The sequence below is a fragment of the Typopeltis vanoorti genome, chromosome 3, assembly GCF_054136105.1.
Source record: "Typopeltis vanoorti isolate ZY-2024b chromosome 3, IOZ_Tvanoo_1.0, whole genome shotgun sequence".
In the NCBI taxonomy this organism is placed as follows: Eukaryota; Metazoa; Arthropoda; class Arachnida; order Uropygi; family Thelyphonidae; genus Typopeltis; species Typopeltis vanoorti.
The window spans coordinates 136,249,392-136,270,300 of NC_143551.1; the positions used below are offsets into that span (position 1 = coordinate 136,249,392).

Genomic DNA, 20,909 nt, shown 5'->3' on the forward strand with positions numbered 1-20,909 from the left:
AAGATCCACTAGTGAAATCTATGGGTATAACATGGAAGAGAGAAGCTCAAGATCAAGATTGTTGGAGGCATCTTTGTGACCTGCACTCATGGAGAAATCCTGAGTGAAACACAGGTCCATCAAGGTAATATGTTATCTCCATTATACTAGAGACAGAACACAGAAATGGTTCAAGTGGAAGAATTGTTTTATATAACCTGTCAAGTCAGAATGCATGTTTTCAGAAGCAAAGTAAATCTTATAAAAAAAAATGTTCATCAAAAAACTGCCCACAACTGATATCAACCAGCCCTATAGCTATATTGTATCAACAGTGCATGAGTTGATAATGCAATGCCATAATCCTAAACTTCCACACTTGAAAGTAATGAAACATGGGTTGGCATCACCAAACTAAACAAAAACTTTGGTTTTGTTCTTCAGATGCCACCATTTCAGGCCCACAAACAGAAGAAGAAATGGAACAAACTTTCCCTGATTAGTGAAAGTAACCTGTGACACAGCACCAAGCACATCACAATTAATGGTAGCTTGAACAACATGCACTTCTCCTTAGTCATGAAATATGAGCCCAGCCTGACCTTACCTTCAGACAGCATGAGCAAGGACATCAACTTTATCAACAAACCGGAAGAAAAATGACGAAGCAGCAATGAAATATTGAACATCGACTACAAAAGTGGAATTCTAGTGTGGAAATTTAGTGCTGCTAATAGCCATCTTTGGAACCAAATGATTGAGCTTCAATCTCAACAGTGTCCATTCCAATCTGCAAATCCCCACCTGCTTCTCCTAACAAAAACTAAAATTTCAGCCTCTCCAAGCACTACCCATATCAACTTTCCCAAGTACTCAACTCCTTTCTATTCAAGGGTGTTTGTGCTTAAATTCACTCTGACATATCATGCCAGTGAGCATCCAGTTTAGAATCCCCTGACAATGATCTTTGGCTGAAAATCTCTCTGTCCAATTTATATGTTGTCTCCATTGCTCCTCCAGTGCCATCAATGACTGATTTTATTTTTTTTTTTTTTTTGTGTTCCTCTCTTTAAATGTCAATGTCCTTCAGTTCAACTTTCCCATTAGTGAGGAGTTTATCTTCCTCCAAGACTTTAATGTTCACAAGTACCAAGTTTCCTTCTCAAACTTCATAAGCCAAGCAGGTAGAGATGTTGAGTCATTTGTCATCATGAATGTCATTACAAAGATTCTTCACATGCCTACCAGACACTAGATAACCCAAACTACTCTGCAAACACTCTGTATCTCTTCCTTGTTAGTGACCTCTCCAGGTATACTGTGAACATTAAAGTCCCTTAGGTAATTCAAACCACAACCTTGTGCTTATCTCTTTTCCTACAATGCTAACATAGCTATTCCCAACCAAGAGTTATCTGGTATTATAAGAATGTCAAGCAGAATGACCTCTGTAACTTATATTCTTTATTCCCTTGGTTGGATTACTACCTCCGTCACTGGTATAGAAGCATATATTCCCCATTCCTTGCTCAATTCCCATCTCCTGATGTTAGCCTTGGTTCTCCAAAAGTTGTTTCAAGGCTATAAAAAATGAAGACTCGAACATACCACAACTGATTCTCATCAAGAATTCTATCTTCCCTTGCTGCATACACCAAAGCCTGAAACACCTGCAAGAAGATCATCAGTGTGTCAAAATGTGATTACCAAAGAGACAAAAGCAAAAAACTTGCATCATGCCCAAATGTCAGTTGTACTTTTTTGGTCTCTTGCCAAAGTAATTGGCCACAGTTTTTGCTCAAGACTGCTCTCACTATTACTGTACCTAGATAGCTTTATTGTATCATCATCATCCACAGAAAAAGCCAGTCTTCTTGCATCATACTTCCCTTCAAATGCATGCATTGATAATTTTGATAAATATCCCCAAACTATTCCAAACACCCAACACTCAACGTCCCCTATAACCATTCATCAGAAAAATCCTGTCCAAATTAGATAACAAAAAGTCCTCTGGTCCTGATGGCACTCCTTTGATTGCCCTGAAGAATTGCACTTCAGTTGACTCGTGTTTTGTGTCACCTTTTTATGCTTATTCCACTGGTATCTACCCTATACTGCAGAGACTAGTCCAAGTACTACCCATTCCTTAACAGGTCTCACCTGTTTAGTCACAGGGTGATGAATCCTTATCATTTGAATACTGCCCAATCTCTCACCTCAGTCCTTTCCAAAGTAATAGAAAGAATCATCAGCACCCAACTCTTGTGTTGTTCAATTAATAAATGACCACCAGTATGGATTCCATTAGTGCTGATCAACAGGGGATCTACTCACCTATGTCACCCACCTCTGGATAACTACTATGGAAAAGTTTATGAATTCCAAATGATTGCACTTGATATGTGCAATCATATTGCGATGCTTTTTGACTGGATCTGCACGAGTCTGTTAAGTAAGTGTCTATCATTTGGTTTATCCTATAACTTCTTACTTGATGCATATTGCACATGAAGGTGGATGGTTCTAACCAGGGGCGGCTCATGCATAGGCACTGCGGAACTGTAGCACCCCCAATTTTTCTCGATATATAAATATATTTATTAATTTATTTATATTTGCTTATAATATTTAATTTTATCATCAATAATCCTATACAATTCTCTTATAAAAAATAATAAAAATCCATCTTGTAGCGTTTAGGAGGGCAAAGGACGCTAGCAGCACTGTGTTTATCACAGTGTCATATTGCTACACACGCAAGCATGTGCACGTCATAGTGAGATGCAAGCTATTAGCTTTAATGTGGCACTGTCTGTCGCGCAGTTCCAGTGTTGTTTATATGCAGTTTGCACCAGTAGTGGAGTGTTCGTAGTGCTTATCGTGTTTACTCCGTCTCTTTAAATATTTAGACATTACAATTAAAGACATAACATTTGTTTGTTTTTATTTTAGAACATTATTGGGGTTATAATAATATATTTTATTTTTAAGTAATTTTGAATTATACCAAACTGTATAATTTTATCGATAATAAACAATATTTTTTCGTGTTGAAATTTTTTAAAAATTTTTACCATAATTTTGATATTTTATCCAAACACGTATACACTGTACTTACAGTGTGTATGTATATTTTGAAAGTTGCAGCACCCCCACGATTTCAAGCCATGAGCCACCACTGGTTCTAACTATGCAACTAACTGGGATCCTACTAGGTTCTGTCTTTCTTCTATACATAATGACAACTGATTCTCATCAAGAATTCTATCTTCCCTTGCTGCATACACCAAAGCCTGAAACACCTGCAAGAAGATCATCAGTGTGTCAAAATGTGATTACCAAAGAGACAAAAGCAAAAAACTTGCATCCTGCCCAAATGTCAGTTGTACTTTTTTGGTCTCTTGCCAAAGTAATTGGCCACAGTTTTTGCTCAAGACTGCTCTCACTATTACTGTACCTAGATAGCTTTATTGTATCATCATCATCCACAGAAAAAGCCAGTCTTCTTGCATCATACTTCCCTTCAAATGCATGCATTGATAATTTTGATAAATATCCCCAAACTATTCCAAACACCCAACACTCAACGTCCCCTATAACCATTCATCAGAAAAATCCTGTCCAAATTAGATAACAAAAAGTCCTCTGGTCCTGATGGCACTCCTTTGATTGCCCTGAAGAATTGCACTTCAGTTGACTCGTGTTTTGTGTCACCTTTTTATGCTTATTCCACTGGTATGTACCCTATACTGCAGAGACTAGCCCAAGTACTACCCATTCCTTAACAGGTCTCACCTGTTTAGTCACAGGGTGATGAATCCTTATCATTTGAATACTGCCCAATCTCTCACCTCAGTCCTTTCCAAAGTAATAGAAAGAATCATCAGCACCCAACTCTTGTGTTGTTCAATTAATAAATGACCACCAGTATGGATTCCATTAGTGCTGATCAACAGGGGATCTACTCACCTATGTCACCCACCTCTGGATAACTACTATGGAAAAGTTTATGAATTCCAAATGATTGCACTTGATATGTGCAATCATATTGCGATGCTTTTTGACTGGATCTGCACGAGTCTGTTAAGTAAGTGTCCATCATTTGGTTTATCCTATAACTTCTTACTTGATGCATATTGCACATGAAGGTGGATGGTTCTAACCAGGGGCGGCTCATGCATAGGCACTGCGGAACTGTAGCACCCCAATTTTTCTCGATATATAAATATATTTATTAATTTATTTATATTTGCTTATAATATTTAATTTTATCATCAATAATCCTATACAATTCTCTTATAAAAAATAATAAAAATCCATCTTGTAGCGTTTAGGAGGGCGAAGGACGCTAGCAGCACTGTGTTTATCACAGTGTCATATTGCTACACACGCAAGCATGTGCACGTCATAGTGAGATGCAAGCTATTAGCTTTAATGTGGCACTGTCTGTCGCGCAGTTCCAGTGTTGTTTATATGCAGTTTGCACCAGTAGTGGAGTGTTCGTAGTGCTTATCGTGTTTACTCCGTCTCTTTAAATATTTAGACATTACAATTAAAGACATAACATTTGTTTGTTTTTATTTTAGAACATTATTGGGGTTATAATAATATATTTTATTTTTAAGTAATTTTGAATTATACCAAACTGTATAATTTTATCGATAATAAACAATATTTTTTCGTGTTGAAATTTTTTTAAAATTTTTACCATAATTTTGATATTTTATCCAAACACGTATACACTGTACTTACAGTGTGTATGTATATTTTGAAAGTTGCAGCACCCCCACGATTTCAAGCCATGAGCCACCACTGGTTCTAACTATGCAACTAACTGGGATCCTACTAGGTTCTGTCTTTCTTCTATACATAATGACTTGCTCTAGTTGACCACCAATCTGATACACAGTTTTGTTGATGATATAGCACACTACATTCTTCTTTCTTACTTGACAAACCTTGCACCACACAAACCACCACAACGTACAGAGTAAGAGCCTCTGCAACCCTAAATTCTGATCTCCAAACCATTCTTTAATGGGACTCAGGTAATCTTCAGCAGTGTTCTTCCCAGAAATTTTTACCAGCTGGGTGGAATGAAGCATTAGCCGGGCATACAAAAATTTTGAATGAGTTAAGAAAGACCCTTTTTCATAACAAATTAAAATAGTAATTTTATTAAGAAATTACTTCAAACAAGGATAATATTTTATATAGTAATTATATAAAATAAAAGAAATAAGAAAAGTCAAACAAGACTTTTCTTATTTCTTTTCTTATTATTTTCTCATTAAGTAATGAAAAATCTTGTAATGCTCACAGCTTAAAATTCTATAGATTAATTCTTCTCTTCTTCTTAGAAGCCCAGTTGTCAACAGCTTTTTTGTAATTAAAATCTGTTGGATCTAGTCCCTCCAGTGAAATCAGCATCAAATTATTTAGAGTGTTCTGACATGCGATTCCTCATACAGGTTTTTATCCTTTTTAATGAAGAGAAATCCCTTTCACATTCAGCTGTGCTCATGTATGGCCAGTCCAACAGCAGCTAGTTTTGCTAAATTTGGAAAAGACTCTTTGAGCTCAGATGTTGTTGCTAATTTCAGCATTATTTGTGTTGGATCTAGATGTTTGTATAACTGTCTATTAATCATTTTTGATGCAACTGTCCATTCTAGTTTAGTACTTTCATAGTTTAAAACTGCAGGACTTCCACTTCTAGAATAATAATCTAAAAGAATCTCAGAAGCCTCATGTTGATCATGACATTCTGCATTGAAAAGTAGGAAATGATTGACATATCTGGAAATTAGCTTCTAGGTGTTTAATAACTGTGCCTAGGTATTTATCATATATTGTAGTCTTACATGTTGAATATGTAGTCTTATATATTCAACATTAGAATCTTGAATAATCAATGTGAAGGTCTGACCATTCACCTGAAAGATGCTGATGAAAATTTTGAAAATGATTGCCAGGAGTGTCTTTCATTCCATGATGGATAGTTTTCTGGCTTCTAAGACTGGCTCTATTTCAGTTAAGTCAACATCTTGCCTTTGCCATGATCTAGACAAGTTAGATAAATGCAGTAACACATCTGAAAGCATCATTAGTTAAGCTATGAAATTGTATATTCTGATATATTTACTTAAACCTTCAGCTGTGATATCATTTCGTTCAGTGGCCTCTCTTTCCAATGTAGCTATAACATTCACCATGCATTCTCTTAGAGACTGTATTGCAGAAACATGAAACAGTCCTCAAATTAAACTTAAAATGGCTAGTGACACCATCTAGTGTCACTAGCCATTTTAAGTTTAATTTGAGGACTGTTCAGTATATTTTGGATTTGGGTTAAACCAGCCATCCTGACTGAGGAATTTTGGAAGAAGAAAAACAATTGCCTTAAGATATCATTAAACATGACTAAATAAGGCACTTCAGCAGCTGCTTGGGCACTAGCAAGAGCCAGTCAGTGGTTTACACAATGACAGTTGACCATGAGTCCATCTGTTTTATCTTTGAGCAGTTTTGCAACTCCCTTTTGCTTTCCAATCATGACAGCTGCTCCTTCAGATCCTAGACCCACCAGATTACAATTTTTAAGCCTAGACTGTCAAGGGTTTCAATTACTTTGTTAGTTATAGTCTCAGCTTTGCCATCAATGGTTAGTTGATACAAAACGAACCCTGACCTGTTTTCTAAGTTGACAAACATATTTAATGTACACAATCAGCTGTTTTAAAACTGAGATGTCTGTAGTTTCATCACATAAAACACTGAAATAATCTGCAGAATGTATATTTTTCAATATTTCAGATCTAATTTCTGATGCTAAAATATCAATCAACTCTTGCATTATTCTTTCTGAGGTATTATTATTATTATGTGACACCTCCAGGGAGTCCAAAGACTCATCGAGGGAGAGTATGCCAACAGAATCGAACGATTGTGTCTCTTCCAACTACTAACCATGCTCAAACTTCCTTAACTTTTTGCGAGCCATTAGTAGCAGAGACTCTACCAATCGACCAACCTTTGCTGTGTATTTTTACTAGTGTTAAGATGGTCTAAGTAGGAACAGCCCATAACCTTGCAATGCTCAAGTAATTTTTCAAATAATGTATGTGGTAACTCATTTTTCGCTAACCAATACAAAGATCTTAAAGCTCCCAGAAAAGCATATCTCTGCAAGTTATTCAAAATTGAAATTGATTTTTCAATTTGCCCTATTCCAGTTTCTTCTAGTATACGTTTTTCAATTATATCTGAACAAGAATCAGTGTGTAACTTGCTTTGTTCATGGTCAACCAAGCTTTCTTTTTGAAGTCTTGTGCATGGCATAGTTACCCAAGTCATTTCCTAGTTTGTGGGTCATCTCTTTCCTTATTTTATACATGTGGAACACATCATTCCATTATTTTTCACTAACCAATGGAATTTTTTAAACCACTCACTGTTAATACCCGATAAGTGGTGTTTAGATGCACGTTTTACATTTGAAAGAGACTCTGCAGAAATCGACGATTCTGTTGTTGGTTTGTTGTCTTCACTACTATGCTTATCAGTTTCATCTTTCTTAAAATAACTTAAGTGTGGTTTTCTGACTTGACTTGACTTTTTACTCATTATGGGGTAATTTAATAAATACAAAATATCATTGTTGTTAAATTAATCAGAACAAATCACTGAATTGTGCACTGACAGTAATACCTGAGACACATAATGCGCATTATGTCGCAATTTTACTATTTTTAAGTATTAATTACTAGGAAAGGGAATTGGTATCACTCGAGACTGACATCACAGTCTTCTAGAGTTTCGAGAATTCCACAAGATCACATATTTTCACAACTATATTTGATGCGTAGGCCTATTTTCTTTTATAAAATAAAATATTAAATACTTGACTCATGATCTTTGGAAAAACCATTATTAAGAAAAATAAATGTAGATTTTTAACATCAATTTTTGCCTTCGATTCGTATTCGCTCAATTTTCACAATTGCTTTCAAACATCAAAATTATGTCTCTTTTGCAAAAGATCTTCTTTGCAACCAATACTGTTGTGTTCGAGATCCCGATTTTTGTCTTCTTCAGTGTACGGATTGGTGTGCATCAAAGTGAATATCTGAAGCTCTCGAGATTGACTTGTAATGCAAGAAATTGAGCTGTCTCAAGAGTATCGAGACTCTCCTGTTGATTTCTCATCACCATTAATTAAAAAATGTCTTAAAATTATTTTTCCATTCTTGCTCATTATTTAGCCATGTCAGTTCACATCATCATTAATTAGCCGGGCAGTCAGTAAAACCAGCCAGGTGGTTTGCCCATTCAAAAGGTCCTGGGGAGAACATAGCTTCAGTGCTTGTAAAACACAGTTATGCCTCCTTTCTTACAAAAAAGAATCATATTCTCCCAGCCTTACCTTTGACAACACTCAGCTCTCTAGGCAAGACAAGATTTCTCTCTTTGGTATCACCCTGACATCAAGCTTCTCTTGGCATAAATACATTAAAACCATTTCCATCTCAGTGTCTAAAAAATTAGGATTCCTCTGTCACTCAAGACTTTACTTTACCTCTGAATAGCTGTTAATCCTGCAAATCTTCCCAGCCATCGATTACACATTTGATGTGGTGCCCCAGATTTCCCTAAAAATACCCTATACAATACAGAAGAGAGCAGTCAGCCTGATTAATGACCCATCTCTGACCAATTCACTTCAACTACTTTTGTATAGGTGGTTAGTATCTGCTGCAAGCATCTTCTATAAATATTTCCACGACAGATGTTCATTAGAATTAACATCAATAATTCCCTCTCTCTCTCTAACAAATCCATTGAAATGCATCCAACTGCCACCCAGCATCCCTTCACAGTCTAACTTCTAACTCACAGAAGAAGAAGTTTCTCCTCCTCCTATGTGTTTCCCAAGGAATACAATGCATAGGCTTTCAAACGAGAAGGCACTAGAGTCGCAGAAGAACATGGCAGTAGATTTGAGCTGTGCTAAAGAAAAAGTTTTTAATCAGTATATTGTGTGGCTTTTGTCACAAATTGCGCTACATTTTTTCAGTGATACAAGTGTCCTTTAGTGGTATTGCTTTTGGAGTTTAGTTGTTGTGTATATATTGTGTTTATTTTTGGTTTATTCTTACCGAGAGGGTGAGGTTAGAGTTGGAAGTGTTCTGCAGTAGAAGAGAAGAAAGAGATAAGTTTTCGTTATTTAGTATACTATAGTTTATAGTTAAGTATAGTTTATACTTATAGTATAGCTTATAGTAGAGCATTTAGTTTAGTTGTTGTAGTTCCTAGTACTCAGTATTATTTGAATGATGGCAGCAGCCGCAGCTCAAATTATGAATAGCATGTCACCAAGTCCTCCCCCATTTAAGGGCTATATTTTGTATAGCATACTACAGGATTTTGTGGTATGCAGCGTGTATGTACGCATCCCGGCAGTTTGGTATGTGGCAGGTGAGAGATAGGGGAGTATATATATGCATAAAATATAGGAAATGGGAAGAACTTTGTGAGTTAGAGATTACCATAACTGACCTCGGCAGTGTTGAGTCAGAGGCAGGAGAATATCGACCTATAGAGACGAGTAGTGTGATAGAGGGTGAGAATAAGGAGGGAAATATAAATGAAAAAATAAGAGTGGAGAGTGTGGAAAGTTTGAACAATATTGAAGTTTTTGGAAATGGTCTTAATTGGAAGGATGAATGGCAAGCAAGAGTGGGTAGCTTGCAGAGAGAGATAAATGAACTGAAAGAGGAGGTGGAATGAGTTGGGAAGTGTGAAAGATGAGATTCAGCGAATGGAAGAGATGAATGCAAGGCGAATTAGAGTAGGAGTGAGAGAGAGAGTGTTATGGGAATGATAGAAGAGGACAAAATAGAAACAGTAGGAGCGAAAGAATGAGAATGCAAGGGAATCTTGGAACCAGGAAAGAGAGAGAGATGCCAAGATGGCAGGTAAGTAGGGGAGCACAGAGAGAAAGTGTTAGAGGGGGAGAAAGAGAGAGAGAGTGAGGGATGCAGGTGAGAAATCAAGGAACAGAGTGGTAAGAGGTGTGATGTATGGAGACTCAATGATCTGTGGTGTGCAAGATCCAGAAGTGTTTGCCTGGAGGATTGATAGAAAGTGTGGCTATGGCAATTAAGTGGGGTGGATGAGATGATTGTGGGCACGACTGACTCAAGAGGCAGTGTAAATCGGGTGGCGAGAGATCTGAGATTCATGCTTGAAGTTGTACAAAAGAAAACTCAGAGGGAAGATAGTGTGTTGCCCAAGTATGATAATGATGAGCTGAGTAGAAGAGCATTAAAAATGAATAGCATGATAGCCAGAATGCATCAGAAGAGAGGCTTGGAATATGTGGATGCTTGGAGGGCATTTGAGGACAGAAAAGAACTGTATGCAAGAGATCGCTTGCATTTGAATAAGGCAGGATGTAGGCATCTGGAGAGATTGCTGTTCTCTGAACAAGATATGTGTCAATGTAGGGAAACTAGAATTACCAGGGTGGATGATAGCAAAGGTGGCCTCTTGTGGGAATAGGTGCTTGAGAGAAGGGGGGAATACATCAGGTAATGCTGAGTCCAGTGGAGTTGGGGGGATAATGATAGGTATAGAAACAGTGACATTTTTATGCTTTACACTAATGCCAGGAGTATCCAGAATAAAGGAGATGAATTGGTGGCACTGATAGCATCAGCCTGTCCAAAGATTATTGGGATCTCTGAGATGTGGTTGATGGAAGATGATATAATAAGAGGAATAGAAGTATTAGGGTACAGCATTTTTTGAAAGGATAGGAAGGGAAAATGCGATGATGGAATACTGCTTATGATAAGTGATGGCTTATGTCCTCTTGGAGTGGAGGCATTGGAGGACAGTGACACTAATTCTTTTGAAAACATATGGTGAGAGGTAGAGGTGGGCAAGACAGGATATTTAATGGGGGGGGAGGTTGCTACAAGCCAAGGAGTACAGAGGGTGAGGACCACAAGATGTTTAGGCAGTTGAGCACGGAAAGTGCAAGAAGAATGATTGTTATGGGAGATTTTAACTACGGCAGTATAAATTGGGAAGAGGAAAATTCATGTAGTAATAAGGGAATGGAATTTCTAGAATTCTTGAAGGACAAATGTCTTAGGCAACATGTAATAGAAGCAACACGAGGTTCAAGAGTTTTGGATTTGGTCATAGCATCAGAAGAGCTGATTATAACTGAGATGGCATCTCTTCTCCAGTTGGAGAGAGTAGCCATGTAGTTTTGACTTGGAAGATGAATAGACATGCAGGTATATCAAAGAGAAGGGAATATATGTGGAATTATAATGCGGGTGATTATATTAGTCCTAGATATCAACTTGGGGCGGTTCCATGGAGGGAGGAATTGGAAGGGTGAGATATCATTAGTGCTTGGGAAATTGTGAAGGAATATTTGTTAGAAGCAATAGTAAGCTAACAAATATTCCTTCCACTTTGACACCAAATTGTGCCCTCTTCTTCACGAGTGAAGAAGAAGACACAATTTGGTGTCAAAAGTGGATGAAAAATAATATCAAACAGGAACTGCATGTGAAAAGAGGTTATGGAAGAGATATAAAGAGAAGGGTGGAGAGCAGATGCATGAAGAATATAAGACTCAGGCTAGAAGAGTGACAAGTATGGTAAGGAAGGAAAAACTGGAATATGAGAAGAGATTAGCCATAAGATCCAAAGAAAATCCTAGAGAATTTTTTAGCTGTGTGGCCAGTAGGAGGAGAAATGATTGTGGAAAAACATTGTTGGATAAAAATTAGAATAGAGTGACTGATGCAGAGGACATAGTGGAGTTGTTCAATGAACACTTTATTGGAGTATTTCATTCTGGAGAAACAGGTTTTAATACTACAGGGATAGGACAGCTTCGAGGTTTAGAAGTGCAGGAGGAAAGTGTGTTTCAAATACTGAGTACTCTAGTTGTTAATAAAGCTGTGGGACTGGATGGAATTTTGCCATGGGTTTTGAGAGAAAATGTGCTAAAGAACTGACAACTCCCTTGACCTGTCTTTTCAATGAAAGTCTACAGGAAATTCACAATTTCCCATAGACTTCCCCTGCAGCATTGGGCAGATGAGGATAATGTTATCTGTGAGTCGACATGGATTTGTTTAGGGGCACTCTTGCTTTAGTAATATAATAGTCTTTTATAATAACATGACAAGAGCAGCTGATGAGGGAAAGGCATATTCTGCCATTTTTTTGGATTTTACAAAGACATTTGACAGGGTGCCACATGATAAGCTGATATTAAGTTGCAGCACATGGGTTTAGATGTCAGGATAGTCAACTGGATTCAGGATCGGTGCTATCTGATAGATATCAGAGAGTTGTGTATGGTGGGGCAATATCAAGGAGGCAGAAGGGTACAAGTGGGGTCCCACAGGGCTCAGTACTGGGACCTATATTGTTTAACCTTTATATCAATGATATTGTCAGTGGATTGCAGGGGGATATTCAGTTATTTGCAGATGATGTGAAGCTAGGAAGGGTTATTAGTAATAGTGATGTGGCAGGCCTGCAAGAGGATTTGATTAAACTGAACAGATGGCCAAATGAATGCGGTGTCAGTTTAATGCAGCAAAATGTAAAGTCTTGAAGTTTGGGCTACATCGATGGGAGGCAGTTACTCTGTTGGAGGAGCTGTACTGGAGGTAGTAGGAGAGACAAGAGATCTGTGGGTGATCAAAAAAAAAAAAAATCAGCTAACGCCTTTTTATTCCCGTATATACGGGAGTAGGCGAGGCCATTTAGCCCTATCTAACTTTTGGAGACTGAGTGGGCAGTTCAATCTCCACTGGTACCCATCAGAGACAGATGGCCCAAGGCTATCACTAATTAAGCGGTACGCAGTGAAGAGAGACGGCTCAAATGTGCCGCCATCTCGTGGTCTCTAACCCTAACACAATATATTTAATGTCTGAAATACTGTGGGTTCTACGGTCGATTTTCTTGAGTTTACAGGACGAAAAACCCGAGTTTCCGGGAGGAAAAACCTGCTTGCCCGTGCCAGAGATCGACTAACTCGGGAACCGGTCGAAAAAAGGCTTAGAAAAATTTCCTCTAGTCGCCGACTAGACTCGAAACCAAGACTTCCTTCGTGCGGCCTAGCGCGGTGGTGTGCAAACGCCACATCCACTGAGCTACACAGGCTCTGTGGGTGATGATTGATAGAAACCTAAAATTCAGGGAACATATTGCAATAGTTGTTAAGGTAACCCAGAGGATTGCTGCAATACTGAGAAGGACACTAACCTGCAGAAATAAGAGTTGTCATTCCATTGTATAAAGCCATGATCAGACCACACTTGGACTAATGTTCTCAAATTTGGTCCCCAGGATTTGAATGGGATAAATAAACTGTGGAAAAGGTACAGAGGCAGGTAACAAAGATGGTTTCAGGACTATACAATGTTGGTTATGAGGATTGACTGAGGAAATGTGGACTGCAGAGTTTGCTAGATAGAAGGAGAGGTGATATGATTGAGACTTTTAAACTGTTGAGAGGTAGTTACAGAGTTGACACTGGGAAGAGTTCTTTCACTTGGTGGAACACAGGGAAGGAACAAGGACAAGGGTAATCCCTGGAAGGTTATGAAAGGAAGCTGTGAACAAGAAGGTGAGGAGTGATTTCTTTGCATTGAGGGTGGTTGAACCATGGAATGCATTGTCTGATAGAGTGGAGAGAGAGCATGAACAGTCGATGAGTTCAAGGAGTGGTATGATAGGCTTTGTGTTTTCTAGGAAGGACCTCCCATGATAGGAAGAACCTCCCATTCAGGCCTCCATGGAGGCCTGAATGCTAATCATCATATAATAATAATAAAATCTAATGTGAACAAGTTCCTTGTTACTCAGACATTTTCCTATACACAGTGCTAATGTTCTATAGGTTGACCAACCAACCTCTTTTATATAGGTCTAACAGTAAAAATAAATAAATAAAACTATGCCATTAGGCACATGTATTCACATCTAATTTTCTAGCAATTTTGTACTTAGTTCTTGTTGGCTTTTCATATCGGTGAGCAAAAAAAGGTTAGAAAAACTCTGCTAAATGCAGGAAACTTATAAGTATTGAAGAGAATTAAGCATAATGGAAAATCAAAGAATATATGCATGGCTTTCCTTTGAGATTGCATTCACAAGTATCCACAATAATTTTGCAGGGGAAAAAAATTAAAGAATAATTTACAATATCTAATAATAAATTATTATATACAGCCAACTCACCCTATAGCATACACTGATATAAAAAAGTTGCTCGCTGTAACAAACTATTGAAAAGTCCCAACCGAAATCTCAGAGGCACAGTGTTATACTTAAAATTCACTACAGCAAACTGTTCCCTACAACAAATTATTTCTGTGGTCCTTGAGTTTGCTATAGTTAGTGGCAACTGTATTATACATTAAAGCTCCTGTATCTCTGTCAATATCAGTATTGTCATTTATTGGAAAGATCTAGGTGATTCAGAGAATACATTAACAGACATAGCAGTTTTTATCAAGTGATATCATTAATTAGGTTTCTACAAAGCTGTGTTATGCAACTGGCTTGTGTCATTTATGTGATGGTATTAGTTCTCTTGTACTTATATACTATTGTTCCTGCACTTATACTAAGTGCAGGAATGATTGTGAAGAACTGGATGCAGTTTCCCAGGTTTCAAATCTGAATGGGCTGGTAATGACATTATGTAAGGGTAACTGTGGGCCCAAGGGGATATTGAGATGCATGTACACAAATACCCGAAGTATCAGAAATAAAGAAGAGGAGTTTTTAGCATTGGTGAGCTTGACTTGGCCCCAAACTATTAGCTTCAGCGAGATCTGGTTGTCAGAGAATGATATAGTTACAGGGATAAAATGTAATGAATATTGTATTTTCAGAGGAGACAGAGGAAATAGGGTAAGAGAAGGAGGGGTATTATTAATGATAGCTGAAGAACTTCGATCTACAAAAATAGAAGTTGAGGAAGATTGTAGATCTGAGGGAAATGGTTCATTTGAGGTAGTTTGGCATGAGACAGAGGCCAGTAGGTCAAAATATATTGTTGGTTACTGATATAGACCTGGGGGGGGGGGGTCCAGAAGAAGATGTGGACAACATGCATCAGCAGATTATCACAGTGAGTGCAGGCCAAGCAATTATCATGGGAGACTTGTTCACTATGATGATATAGACTGGAAGGAGGAAAGGGAACATGGCAAATGGAAATGGAATTTATACAGTTACTAAGAGATAATTACCTGAAACAGCATGTGATAGAGGGGGAACCAGGGGTTTGAGAGTGTTGGATCTGGTAATAACATCAGAAGATCTATCTATAACTACAGTGGCAACCCTACCTTCATCAGGGAAAGTGATCATGCAGTCTTGTCCTTGGAGGTTGCTCAACATGTGAAAATTTCAGTTAAGGAAGAGTTTATGCAGAACTGCAAAGCTACTGATTATGACAAACTTAGAAGGCACCTTAGAGCAGTGCCATAGCATAAGAATTTGCATGCAATGAATGTTATTAGTGCACAGGAAGCTGTCAACAATTGTTTGAGTGAGGCAATATCTGAGTGCATACCTAGGTTCAGGAGGATAAACCAATTAGGGATTAAGTGGATGAGTAGCAATATAATGCGTAGTGCCAAAAAAAAGAAAGTATTGTGGAAGGAATATAAACAAAAAGTTGTTTGGCATGCCATGAACAAAATAAAGTGCAAGCAAGAAGGGTAACTAGTATAGGGAGGAAGGCTAAATCAGATGTCGAGAGAAAATTAGGTAAGCAGGCCAAAGTAAATCCACAAGCATTTTTTTGCGAGGTAGCAAGTAAGAGAAAGAATGATTATGGAAAGATAACTTTACTCAGTGCCGATGGTAGGAAAGTGAAAGAAGCAGAGGAAATAGTTCAGTTACTAAGCAATCACTTTGCAAGGATATATAATCCAGGTGGGGACTTTGTAGTTACTGAGGTTACAGAGACTGATGTGAACATTGAGATAGATGAACTGGAGATACTCAGCATATTGAAAACATCAATGTGAATATAGCAGTCAGCCTGTCAGCTCGTGTGTTTAATCTAAGTCTCAGCTCTGACAAGGTTCTGAGGAAGTGGAAATATGGTAAGATAGTTCCATTACATAAACATTGCTTCAAGACAGAAGTAGGAAATTACAGACCAGTTGGTATCTCTGGAGTGGTGATTAAAGTATTGAAAAAGTTGATTAAAAGTAAAAAATTCAGAATTGGATGGATAGGAATGTGATACTCCACAGGGACAGTATGGCTTTGCAAAAGGTAGGTCCTACCTCATTAATTTATTCATGTTTTATAATAAGGTGACAGTGGAATTAAATAAAGGAAATGGCTATACCATGATTCTGCTGGACTTTGCAAAGGCATCTGACAGAATACTGCATGGAAAACTATTACATAAGTTGGAGCAAATGGGAATGAATATGAGGCTGGTAGCATAGTTGGGGGGGTACTGATTGATAGATATCAGAAGGCGGTGTATGGTGGATTGGAATCAAGATGAATGAAGGTGGGGAGCTTGTGGAGTGCCCCAGAGCTCTGTACTAGGACCACTGCTCTTTAATTTGGACATTAATGGTATAGCAGAAGATTTGAGGGAAATATTCAGTTGTTTACTGATGATGCAAAACTAAAGGGGGCAGTATTTGATAAAGGTGATGTAGATATCTTATAGGATGATTTAAATAAATTAGCAGTGTGGGCAAAGTACAATGATTGTCAATTTAATGTTGTAAAATGTAAGGTAATGCACTTTGGGATGAAAAGATTACATGCTTCTTATCATATGATAGTACTAGTTTATAGAACATTAATGAGACTAGAGATCTGTGATGGTGGATAGAGATTTGAAATTCAGAGGACATATTGCAAGCGTTTGCAAAAAAAAAGCTCAGTGTATTACTTGAATGTTGAAGAACACATTGATAAGTAAAAGATAGGGAGATTAATATCCCTCTTTATAAGGCTATGATTCAGCCACATGTTGACTACTTGTGCACAGATTTGGTCACCTGCATTTTTTGGGGATTTGGAAGGTGGTGAAGAGTATTCAGAAATGAGGGACGTTAAGCTAGTGACAGGTCTGTGGAATGTTCCCAATGAGAATAGATTGAAGGTGTGTCGATTGCAGAGTTTAGTTGACAGGCAAAGAAGAGGGGGAGGGGATATGATGGAAACTTATAAGTTACTAAAGGATTCTATAACATTGACATAAAATAAATTTTTCAATACACAAGGCAAAAGTCAACAGTTCTTTCTGTATGTTCACAGTAAGCCGAGTCACAAGTACAGAACACTTCATATACTCCAGAATGTGATAAAGGAAAGAGTTTGTCCTTAGGTGAATGGATTAGAGGTGCCAATTTGGTATATATGGTTTAAATGTGGTGCAGAGCTTATATTTATTATTTATCTTTTTACTAAAGCAGACATAGATAATACAACTGTGATTAAGAATGTAACAGAATATGTAAACAAAATGCATATACTTTTACAAGATCAGTCTACATACCAAATCATAGATCGTGATCCTTCTAACTCACAAAAGAATAAAGTTCATAAATTACCGAAGCAAGTCACTTCCTGGCCAAAAGAAATGGTAAACAAACTCAAGCCTTTTCATGTGAAAACATCCAGAATATATGGAGCACCTAAAATAAATTCACAAACAAGTTATACCCCTATGCCCAATTGTGGATGGTATAAACAGTTGTGCATACAAACTTGCTAAACATATGGCTAAATTACTAGCCTCCTTCACAGGTAATTCTTCCTCCTTTGTTAATAATGCTGTTCACCTAAAATGTGTATTAAAAGACCATATTTTAAAAAGTTATTAGTTTTGATATTACTTCACCATTTACCAGTGTGCCATTAATTCAAAACGTGGATTTGCTAAAGTCACATCCCCCCCCCAAGGTGAAAGTGAGACAATGAAATAAATACATTATCACTAAATCTCTATGGAGTTAAGAATATATAAATTTTCTTTATATTATTTTTTATTTTTTATATTATTTTATATTTATTTAAGAAGAAAATATCATTTTTTTTTTAACACATTCGAAATTGTACCTTTAACTCACTGTTTCTCTGCACTCACTATATCCTCAGTCAATGCATTCCATTCACCTACTACTCTTCCAGCAGAAACTTTGACTTCTGGGAATAGCCTCTTTTTTCTGTTGTCTTAACCACATACTCAACATTTCAGAGACCTGACACTCCTTTCTGGACTTCTCCAAAATCTCATCTCCTCATAACCCAAACTGTTATGTTTGGGTTATGAGGAGATGTTTATTTCTACATTTTGATGTTCTCTTCACCATTACTAATCTATTGTGGATAGGTTTGCAATAATGCTCATAAATTTCAGGTCCTTTTCTACCATCACCTTGTTATTTTAAATATTTTATATTTTTTTTCTGGAGATATTTAAAGAAAATTTCTTTTCTTTCTTTTTTTTTATCAGGTCTCTTCATTTGGAAGGAAATCCATTCCGTAATCCTCGTCCTGCTGTACTAGCCAAAGGAACTGCTTCACTACTGGAATATCTCCGTGGAAGAATTATTTCATGAAGTATCTGAAGAAAGCCAAGTTTTTTTGTTGGCTTGTATGCTTATTTGTTTCTTTGTATATGACTTTTCATTTTGTATAGCACAGATGTAAATTTAAGTATAGTCACAGGTGTATACTGAATATGCAGTGTACTCGTTGTATATACAATATTGTATATTATATATACAGTATTCTTCAGTTTATCCTATTTATTTTATCATTGTATTTAAAATAAGAAAAACTCCATGAAAGAAACAAAAATAACACCAATTTTTTTATTATTTATAGGAGTAATTAAGTCACTTTCGAGATGTCTTTTGTGCACAATGAAAACATTATCTTTTGAATCATTGGTTTAATATGCATTGAATTTAATGCAATTTACTGTGATTTGTGATAATGGATACATTTTGTATTTTCTGAAAATTCTTAGCACACTTACTTTGTGATTATTTTTTGAAAAGGGATAATTGTTGTTGTTGTTTTTTAATTTTTATTATTGTTCTTATTTTTTTTTTAAGATTTGTATAAGAAAAGTTGGAACTTTATAGGTTATCTTTTTTTACAGTTTTATACATATATCTTTTTATGTTATAACTGTAAGAAAATTCCTAGAAAACAAGAGGAAAATAATGATCTTGAAGTCTTGAAAGGACTTACAAAAAAGATATTTTGAAATAGCAAGTACGAAAAAAAAAAAAAAAAGGAAATGCAGAAAAATAGTTGATAGTAGTATTTCCTGTAGATATAAGGGGTACTTCTGTTATTTAACTTATGGATATCCAAGGGCAAACTTTTGTGTATCTTTCTTGTCTGAAATATATATACAAATAAATACATTTTTATTCTCCTATCTTTAAAAATATTGAATTAATTTGCATATAAATTTAAATGGCTCTTTCACACATCTGGATGTTTTGTTTTTATTATTATTACATTTACTAGAGATTATTGTTATAAAGTAAACCAACTGTTTTTGCAATTAATTTACTTGGAATTATTATTCAATGGAAATTGGATCATCTGGTGTTTCCTTTCCCTTTTGAATAATACAGCTCTGTGGTCATTTGTTTTCATTTCTTTTATTTCTTGATTTTTTAAAAAAAGCTTGTTTTCCTAAGAAATGAAAATAAAATAAATAAAAAAGCAAAGTTTCAATGACGACATTCTGTTAGAGATATGGACTATTTTTCTGTCCTAAAACTTATCTTTTTGATCAATAATTACGTTATTATTATTATTATTAATTAAATATCACTACTTTCAGTTTTAAGGATACTTGTGACATAAGACTAAATGATATATGCACTAAACACAAGAAAGATATTTAATTAACCAAATATTTCGGTCTGGAAATAGCAGACCATCCTCAGTGGTATTACAAGAACAGTTCTAAAAAAAATACAAGCTAGAATACTAACAATAGATCGTTAAAAACAGAACACGCCGTGTGATGTTATATCACTAAGTATGAAACGGAATATTTTGAAGTAGAGACATGATCAAAAAAAAAAAATTAATGAGTAATCTTGATTAGACTTTCCCAGATTTTTGATATGGTTATACAGTCATTACGATTCAGGTTGGGACGATGGAGCAAGGCCTCCACGCTTTCCTTGAACAAATGTTCAAGGAAAGTTTATCTCTTCCTGGAGTTTATCAAATTCCTTGCAACTGTGATCTCTCCTATTTTGGACAGACTGGACGTTCTCTTGAAAAAAGAATCCAAGAACATCAATCCTCCATTCTTCACAACAAACCTGAAAAATCTGGATTGGCTCAACACGGGATTGAAACTGACCACAGCATCTTTTAGTCCAGAACTCGCCTCTTGCATAGATCCCGTTATAGGTTTTGAACATTTGTTCAAGGAAAGTGTGAAGGCCCTTGCTCCATCGTCCCAACCTGAATCGTAATGACTGTATATCTATATCAAAAATCTGGGAAAGTCTAATCAAGATTACTCATTAATTTTTTTTTTTTTTTCAATCATGTCTCTACTTCAAAATATTCAGTTTCATACTTAGTGATGTAACACCACGCGGCATGTTCTATTTTTAACGATCTATTGTTAGTATTCTAGCTTGTATTTTTTTTAAAACTGTTCTTGTAATACCACTGAGGATGGTCTGCTATTTCCAGACCGAAATATTTGGTTAATTAAATATCTTTCTTGTGTTTATATGCATATATCATTCACTACCTTCAGTGTAGAATTTAGCTGTTAGTTTTGAGTTACTCTCAGTTTCAATGATTAAGATAGCATCTAACTGAAACTGTGCGTGTGT

At 36.4% G+C, this 20,909-nt stretch overlaps 1 protein-coding gene across 1 annotated transcript in view; it reads left to right on the forward strand.

The window, feature by feature from the left end:
• The window catches only part of LOC150108587 (leucine-rich repeat-containing protein 40-like), a 234,408-nt gene extending 215,487 nt beyond the window's left edge, over positions 1-18,921 (forward strand). Inside the window, exon 15 of the mRNA XM_090416034.1 lies at positions 18,536-18,921. Within this exon, the coding sequence (XP_090272160.1) occupies positions 18,536-18,641 (106 nt within the window). The 3' untranslated portion in view covers positions 18,642-18,921. The remainder of the gene's footprint in view (positions 1-18,535) is intronic.
• The last annotated feature ends 1,988 nt before the right edge of the window (positions 18,922-20,909 follow it).